The 9,153-nt window shown below is 40.4% G+C and overlaps 1 protein-coding gene across 2 annotated transcripts; it reads right to left on the minus strand.

The window, feature by feature from the left end:
- Positions 1-40: 40 nt before the first annotated feature.
- Positions 41-6,814, minus strand: kbtbd8 (kelch repeat and BTB (POZ) domain containing 8). Of its 2 annotated transcripts, none has more exons than XM_046384551.1 (5): positions 6,679-6,814; positions 4,851-5,058; positions 4,364-4,670; positions 3,394-4,213; positions 41-3,208 (listed from the first exon to the last, which is right to left on the minus strand). In XM_046384551.1, the coding sequence occupies exons 1-5, from the start codon at positions 6,692-6,694 to the stop codon at positions 2,745-2,747; spliced, it is 1,815 nt and encodes a 604-aa protein (XP_046240507.1). In that variant the 5' UTR covers positions 6,695-6,814; the 3' UTR covers positions 41-2,744. The 2 variants fall into 2 exon arrangements, with proteins under 2 accessions (XP_046240507.1, XP_046240508.1); XM_046384552.1 differs by lacking the exon at positions 6,679-6,814 and adding an exon at positions 6,388-6,646.
- Positions 6,815-9,153: the final 2,339 nt, after the last annotated feature.

A 9,153-nucleotide genomic window follows, 5' to 3' on the forward strand; every position in this document is an offset into this window, starting at 1 on the left:
CAAATACGTTTAATATAAAAAGGGAGAATAAAGTTATAAATTTCAACTTTAATAGTTTTATTTTTCAAATTATGTGCAATGTGTATTTCACAGTTGAGCTCAACCACCACTATAACCCAAAAACAGACAAACCAGCAAAAGTAAAAAGGAGGAAAATACATGAAGAACACAATGGAATAGCACCCATGAGCGATGCATGTAGACGACCAGGATGAGCTGTGTGAGCAGCCACAGGGCCACTAACTCTTAAACATAGAAAGCAGGTTTCTTTTTTTGTTGTTGTTGTTTTATGTTTGTTTTTTTTAGCTTGGTGCTTTATGTGACTGGTGTTTGAAACGTGACATAATAATGTAGGTACTTGATCTGTAATGCTTAGTTTTGGTCAGATGTTACAAAGGAAAAACTACTGTACAACAAAAGGGAGGGCAGAATCAAAATGTCTCACTCGTGCCGGGTAGTCATTTTTTTTCTCTCAACAGAGCTGGATTACTCTACCATAACTAAATAGATAATTACATAAAGAAAACAAAAACAGCCACTTTAGACAACAAAAAGAAAAATCACATCTATTTTTTTTTCAAGTTATAAAAGAAACTGAAGAGAAGTTTAAAAAACTGTGCAAGTACAGCAAACCTATAGTACAGTATATTACACATAACAAAAACATTTAAATACAGTACTGTGTATCAGTAGAAATCCTGAGAGTTCTCCATTCCTGCTTCTCAAATGGCTGTCTGTAGACACGTGGATGAAGCTCAAACCTTCTTTCACACTTGCTGAGGGCTGTTTTGAGGGCATCGATCAAGCTGGGGCAATTAAAAATCAGCTCAAAAGTCAACAGTGGATCTTCTCTTGGAGAAGTTATATCCTCAAGTCCTTACTGAACGTGACTCTTGTGGTATTTATTTTCCCCATCTAAATCTCTTCGATGATTGCTGTGGTCACTAAAACCTTTATCCTAACGTGGGGGCACTCTTCCTTAAGATATAATACCAAGAAAATGTGTAGTGCAAAGATGACACAGGAACCTGCATGAGGACACTGACGGCACTGAAAACGTCACACTTTAACAGGGAACGCCACTCGTGGTGGCTATTAATTCTTCTATACAAGATTGTCAAAAAAAAAAAGGCAGCACCAACAATTTGTGTCCTCTGTGTGATGGTGTGTAAAGATGGATACATGGCTGTTGATAAATCAGCACACAGCCCAGGCCACCCTTACTCGTTTATACAGTCTGCTTGTTCAGGAGGTGGTGGAGGTGCTTCGTAAAAGTTTGCCGCTCAGGACTGCTGAAGTGGAGAGTGATTCAGTGCAATGCTGAGTAAGACTTTTCAGATATTCTTCATCAGGAGGAACAGTTTTCGATGCCCCTCTGCAAGCCACAGGCACATTGGCATCCCAAATGATCTGCACTAAATTACGCATCACTTCAAGCCTGCACCCATGCAACAGCCACACAATCATTATTGGAGCTACTGTGATTTTCACTAGCAGAGACAAGCATACAAAACACTTAATGCACTTTTACTAAGGTAATGTAATATAGCCTAATCACAGTTCCATGACTTATTGCTACCACAAAATTATTTTCCATGTCCAGATCAACTACAAGAAGAACCTCAAATGCTTTTGTTTGGCATTTAAGAGGAAGGCTATTTAAATCTTTTTCAAATAATTATAATCCAACGTCAAAAAACAACCTCCACAGAGCTCAATGCTGAACCGAGCTTTTCACATAGCTGCTTTCCACAATGGCCTGAAATGTCCCTTTTCTCCAAATCAAATATATATCTGAAGTTTCTGAGGTAAGCTTGTTAGTTGGTCTGAACTTTCCACTTAGTGTTGCCACAAATTTGACTCTGTCCTTAGTTCTCCAATGTGGAGAGTGAGTACTCTAACATTTCGCTGAAGTTGTCTTCGCACATAACACAAAATGGTTGCCAGCTGAAAGAGGAGGAGGCACGTGCCCCCATGAAACTGGAATCTCAAACAAAACTTAAAGATAGCTCAGAAGCCACACATAGCGTATTGTTTGACACACCGACGCATGTGAAGGAAGAGAGGGCCATAAAAAAAAAAAAAAAAGCTTCAAGCTTCAAAAACACTAAGGTAATGTAAATCACAAGCACACTGCAAATTAAAACTGGTCTATAAAATAAACTGGAGAGGCTAGAGCACAGAATACCAAAAAAAAAAAAAAAAAAAAACAACCTCAGAGCCAACAACCTACTAATGAGCTATGGTACTCATTTTACCCGTATGAGTATATAGTTTATATAGTTATTTTTATATATATATGTATATATATATGTATAGATTTTCACTTTATGCTGACTTATAGCATCCATATCTGCAGAGGGCAACTTCCTTGCCAATACCCTCGTTCGCATGCTTATCATTTGCAAAGAAAAAAAAAAAAAACTTACCTAAAACAGAAATAGCACAACATGGCTCAACAACAAGCAAAGGGGGGGAAAAAAGGATAATTGCACTTACGATTCATTGAACGGTTTTGTTAAAACAAGCATCAGTGTGGGTAGCTGGTGCCGTGAGGAAAAAAAAATACTGCAAATCTTTAAAAGCACCCCCGTTTTGATCATGTTAAACCAAAGTTTGAACGACTTAAGACTTAACCAAAAATGGTCCTTGTGACGCAAACCCAAAGTAACACCAGGCACCAGGCAGACAGGACCACACTAACCCTTCTGCCTCATAGAACTGGGTTCACGAAACTGGCTACCTCAAAGCACTTTCTGTAGACACTGTGGGTAAAGTTTGGCCACCACACATTCAAAATGGCGACCCAAATCCCAGAGGCGATCAGGTGTCTCGTAGACTTTGGTCCATACATCTGCCTCATCGTCATACTGGTAAAGGGAGTTCTTGCGGCTGGTGCGAAACACATGCTCCTCCACCATGACCTGTGTGGCCCGTACAAACAGGTGTAGCTTGCCTTGTAGCAGCATGGCCTTTATATATGGGCTTGTGGCTTGGTCAAAGGGCAGGTCTCTCTTTCGGCTCCATGTGTTCTTCTCAATGTCGTAGACCTCCACGGTGAATGTGCGCTGGTGGTTCCTGCAGATGCCGGCAATGTAGTAGATACAGTTCTTATACAAGGCAGCCAGACCCTGACTTCGGGGGACACTCATCGGGGCAAGATGACTCCAATAGTCCTTACGGGGATCATAGCAGATGAAATATTCACCTGTAAAAAATGAAAAGAAATTGGACTTAGAGCTGTGGTCAACTGCTTTAACATACGGCTCATAACTGCTTGTTATATAAATATCAAATTGTGTTCATGTTTTCCAGTTAGCTTAAGTTAATGGAAGATGTGATATTATCACAGTCGTCTTCAGTCCACAGCATCGACAGCACAGATAGGCTCACCTTGGAGGACATATATGCGGTCCCTGTACTCCACAGCACTGTGAAACTCCATGGCCACTGGCATAGGACTGACTGCTGTCCAACAGTTGTCCCTGGCATCATAGCACTCTACTGATTTTAATGCGTTTCGCCCATCACCTTCATATACTCGGCCTCCCAGTGCATAAAGCTTCCCACAACAGTGCACAAGTCTGCAGCCTATCCTGGCTCTCAGCAGAGGTGCACGTGCAAGCCATCGGTTGCCAGCATGTTCATACTGCCAGAAGTCGCTCTCTGCCCGATGGTCTATGGACACCTCACTGTTGCTCGGTCTGTAACCTCCAGCAATGTAGATGTCATTCTCTGAGGACACCAAGATACCGACCTCCCGGAGATCATTGGGTGGTTTGCAAAGCTTGAATACTCTTCCTGTGGCTGTGTCCAGGCAAGGCACCGTCTGCTTCTTCCCTGAGTGTTTGTGAGCGGCATCAAAGCAGATGACCATCTCAGAAGCAGTCATACCCAGGCGCTGCGGGCAACCATTGGTGCCAGTGAGGCGGGCTTTCACCTCAGCAGGGTCCTTAGATAGGGACAGGGCACAAGCGAAAGGGGCAGGTATCCGACTGAGGAAGGCCTCATCCAGCAAGGGCAGACGGATGCATTGGGAAAAAACCTCAGCTAGGTGGGCCTCACGGCCAGGTAGATCATGTTCCAGCCAGCGGACAATGCTCTCATAGACATGCTCTTCTTTCTCCACGTTAAGGTCATCATTGTTCAAAATGCTGACAAGCTGCTCCTTGGTCATCTGGAGAAACTCTTGCTCCCATGACACGCACAAGAACTAACACAAAAACAATGAAAGGAAGACACTGTTGCAAGCCCAGAATAAAATTATATCTTTGACAAACATGGAATAAAGTAACAGTGGACATTATAATTAAATCACAATGTAAATAACTTAAGGAATCAATCCTGTGCTCATGTTACTGACCTTCTTGCGGATGTAGTCCTGTGAGCGTTCCCTCAGCTCCTGGTGTCCATAGGCATCGGCAAACATGTAGACCCCAATACAGTTCTGGGGGTCAAGTCTACTGATCATGAACTGGGCACACTGGTCCTGCAAAGCAGGAATCTGGAAAATGCTGGCTGCAGTGAACAGGGCTTGGACATTAGACTCAGAGAGAGTGACCCTGGATGTGTAGGCATAGTCTAGGACGAGGTGCATGGATTCCGATTCCACCCCAACAATTCTGACCTCACGCTGGCTGCTCTCTGTAAGGCCGCTGGTGAACATGGACCTGATGGTGACAGTGGAGAAAACCCAAATGCATTAAATGTTAAGCTCAATTCTCATGCAAACAACTGCATTATGACTCAAACATACTAAAACTTGACGAGGAAGTCTGAGCTGAATATTGTAACAGTTATTAGTTAACCGACACAAGAACAAATAATGTTTTACTTCCAGTATTTCTTACCTAAAATATGGGCTGATTGCTGCAAGCACATTTCGGTGACATGAGAAAGTCTTGCCATGGTCCACTTCTACAACGATGTCTGTGAGCTGCGCTTCGTCATACAAGGCTTTGAGCTGCTGAAGGATGTTACAGGCATGAACAGCATCTACTCCGTTGTAGTTGGTACTTGGAGGTGTCCCATTTTGTACTTGTAACAGCTTCCCTACCTCTGAATAAGCCAGCACAAACACAGAGAAGGAACACATAAGAGAACATAAGATCACCATAGCACCTTTAGAAATAGTGCGGCACAAAACACTGAAAGACTTTATCAGAGACCTATTTAAAAAACAAAAAACAAAAAAACAAACACGTAATCTGATGAAGGGTCATAATAAAATTTTGACTGGTAAGCAGTAATAATTCCTAGTAGTATTTTGAAACCCTTGATCAAATCACAAAAAAATACATAAATAAACATTGACTGACGACACCTGTACTGCATCACACATTTTAGCAAAGCAAAACATGAGGCAGGTGGCAGTTTGAGATGACACAAAGGTATTCACGCAAAATACCGACAAAATGATTGCAAATCTACACCATGATAAAATAAAACCAAAATATATTATAATCTTTGACAAAAAGTGAATATAGAGACTTGGTCTCTTTGGGTGGGAGGGATACCATGTATATTCTGGTTTCAAAATAGATATCATAAAATATATTTTCGTTTAGATGTTATGGTTTATAGTGTGTATAGGCCAGGATTATGTTTGGCCCAGTTATGACTGTGGCAACTACAAAAACTTCTCATCTCCTTTCCTCGATTTTCCCCACATCTGTTTTTTTCTAAGTTTGTGCCAAAGTTGCCCATGTTCCTACATATGGGCCTATAAACTCGTGGATTGGTGGTGCTTCCCGATGCTAGGGTTTGCAAAGTAAACATATTTCTTATCACACGTCTCATGGCAAGTTGTACAAGTGGCACCACAACTTCAAACCATCTGTGATGTTTCAGTTTGTTACAGTTTTACATTTTCAGCTGCTAAGAAACAAACACTTTTCTCACAAATACACGAGGTCAGTAACGCCAACTCTATGACAAGACAAAGGCTCGCGATGAGTGAGTAGAAAACTACGGTCTAGCCAGGTGGTAGCTAACTTAGCTTGCTAACATCTCACATCATTGCCCGGTGTCTGCAGTGACTGTGCGGGTGGTTAATTAGAATAGACTGAAACTCCACTTGAAGAATAACGTGGCAATCCATTTTCTTGTCAGGCTGGGTAATAGTTACCGATAACGGACCGTTTGATTATCGCAGAAAAGAATCAGGCTTACGTCGGCTAGTTAACATGCAAGCTTAACTTTTAGCAGACAGCTAGGAAAAAGCTAATGTTAGCAAGCTTTCTTTGACACAACATTGAGAGATTTAAAGGGCGATAAAAACTCAAAAGCTTCAAGTCCTAACGTTCCTTTCTTAGAAAAAATGCAGTATTTAGAGATACCTGTTGCAATATTATAGATAATAGTGACTGTAACTACCAGTTGCTTAACCTTTGTCGCTTGTCATAAACAAGTGTTTACACAATCAGCTGTGGGCAGCGAGCTAACCGGCCGAAAGTTAGCCAGACAGCTAACATTAGCTGCATAGCAATGCTAACGACAACCAACACTTTTGAGGAGTCGTTTAGAGCCTGACCTTTTTTAACGAGAATACAACATGTCATGACTCTTTCCATTAATCTGTAACACTATACCGCACGAACATACAAGCACACAAATTCTAACTTTAAAAGTCGTTATTTCAGTCTGCTTACTACACAAAACAATGAAGATTTTGCTAACCTCCACTGGCAGCCATTCTCTCCGGTCTATCTCGGGGCAGACCGAGAAACGTCAGTGAGTGCTCAGCGGAGCCCCGGAAACAAGGAATAGCCAATCACAAGAGTAGCACAGATCTCACAGCCAATCACATTACTTTGGTCTGAAATAGGAAAAAAGTTGATCGCTGCATGGACAAACCAAGGTTCAAAATACTTCTCTTTATACAATACATACTACACACGATAACTGAATTATAGACCACACTCGATATATTCAAGCATACAAGACGACGCAGTCAGTTTAAACAGGGGGATAGGGAGAAGTCCACAGCATAGATGAAGCTCTCAGAGTGAGGCAGTAACCTGTTTAGTATCATGTTGGAGCATTGTGGGTAGACATTATACTCTAAGTGAGGAATTCATTTACTTTGAATTTGAATTAAGGCTTATTTAGTCATTCATTCAGTCAGGAGAGGTGGTACTAAAACGGTGATAAACACACTTGAGTATGTGTTAAAAGATACGAGCAACAAAATAAAATCTAATAGTCTTTTTTAAAGAATGTTACTACATGGTGAATAGGTGCTGTTGTTATAGCCTACAGTAAATTATAACTACGCTTTCAATAAGCTTTTAGGACTGACTGAAATTTCCATTTCCACTTTATATGGAAAGTATGAAGTAAAGGTTAAAACACTACTTTCTTGAGACGGTGTCCTAAAAATGGAAAATACTGCACTTTCAAAGAATACCTTCAAATTTACTATCCAGTTGCAACATTATTTCATTAATACGTCTTGTAAATCTTGAAATAATCTGTGGTCATTTGTATTCTATAAACAATAATTTTCATTCCTATGTATACGTACCGAAGAGAACTCAGTATCCCACAATAAAGCTGAAGATCTTGATACCTGGTGCCAACAGCCGGCCAACATTTACTTCAAAAAGACATGAGGTAATGATAATTTCATGCATTTAACACATTTTGTAAGGCACAGGTTATGAAATGCACACAATCTTGTAAGTTCTAAAGGCAAACATCAACCTTAAATGGAACTTCACATGGTCTCCATACATATAACAGATACATCACACGTTCTCCTCTGAGTATATTGATAAATTTTAAAACCATATGGGAAAAAGTCTTCCACTCCACTGAAATAGATCTGAAGACAGACCTTAGATGTAATTCCAGTGTGAGGCAAAACAACGGCCTCCACCTTCACAGCAACAACATGGAACAACACGCTGTAAATCAGTTTCTGTTCAGGGGGAAAATAACTGGTGGAGAGAGGCAAATGGACACATATTTCGGGGAAAAGTATGAATTCTACGATTTGATTTTTCAAGAAGTATGATGAGATTAAAAGGGAAAAATCTGTGAATCTGTGGGAGAAAAATCCTGAAACCAGATGTGACATAAATACATTGAAACAGACTACTTTAAAGCAAAAGGTTCTATGATTGAGTTCAAGATCCAGTGAGGGTTTAGTGACGTCTTGCAGTGTGGTTGCAGAATGTGAGCACACTGAACACTCCTTGTCACACCCTCCACTATAATGGCCAATAAAAACACGAAAAGCATGACAGACTATAAGTGGTGGAACCTGAAAGTTTTATCTGTAGTGAAATCAGCTACTTTTGGTCCCTAAAAAAGAAACCATTTAATCAAGACAGGTAAACCTTAGCAAGCCTTTCATACTAAATTGACTGTCTTGGCCTCTTGCTAACGCCAGGCCAAATAGCTGCAGTCTTGGGCCCAGCAGCCCTGTCACTCCATCCCCATAACCCTGCTATGAACTGAAGGAGAAAGGTGAGTAGCACTGTGCTGAGTAACATGACAGCTGACATGGTTGCAGGGGGGTCTGTAGAAAATTCTTTCTATTGAAAATGAATATGATTAAATACCTTTCAAATATAACAATTCTGCTGTTATTTTTCCACTTAATGAGTATTATATAAAACAAAAACAACCTAAAGTCAGTATGATGGACAGGTTGAAACACGGAGTGACTGTACCCATTTCTGTATTATTTAAGTCATTCATCAGTGTCAAGTTTTCCGTTCAAGAATTTTACCAATCAAATTACTGTAGAAGATGATCTTTAGCACATTTCCTATAGAGGGTATCTGTATTGCATCAAACAGTTATTCCCCTGTACAAATTATATTGCATACATGTACATACTATATTTTCACAGCTCATTGCCAGTAAATATTGTACAGTAAGTATTTGACTTTTTTGACTTTGCATCCTTGTAAAGGTAGAGTTGTGTAAAGCTTTGAATGGCTCAGGTGGTTTCAGGATTTTATCACTTTGATGACGATTTTGCTTATTAAATGTAATAAAGGCACTCTGTGATGATGTTGCATAACAATTCATTGGACCAAAGCATATAGTCAGAGTCAAGACCAACAGCCAATATTAGGCTTTACTTCCTATGTGGACTTTTTTTTTAACAGAATTTACTGCATGCAGAGGGAAACTGTTGCA

This window comes from Scatophagus argus, chromosome 3 (assembly GCF_020382885.2).
Source record: "Scatophagus argus isolate fScaArg1 chromosome 3, fScaArg1.pri, whole genome shotgun sequence".
Taxonomy (NCBI): Eukaryota; Metazoa; Chordata; class Actinopteri; family Scatophagidae; genus Scatophagus; species Scatophagus argus.

What these genes read in the sequence shown, in the direction of transcription:
- kbtbd8 (XM_046384551.1), bottom strand. An exon ending in GCAATCAGCCCATATTTTAG is followed by an intron (nt 4,671 to 4,850) that starts GTAAGAAATACT and finishes TGTCACCATCAG; the next exon opens with GTCCATGTTCACCAGCGGCC. An exon ending in AGGACTACATCCGCAAGAAG is followed by an intron (nt 4,214 to 4,363) that starts GTCAGTAACATG and finishes TTTTTGTGTTAG; the next exon opens with TTCTTGTGCGTGTCATGGGA.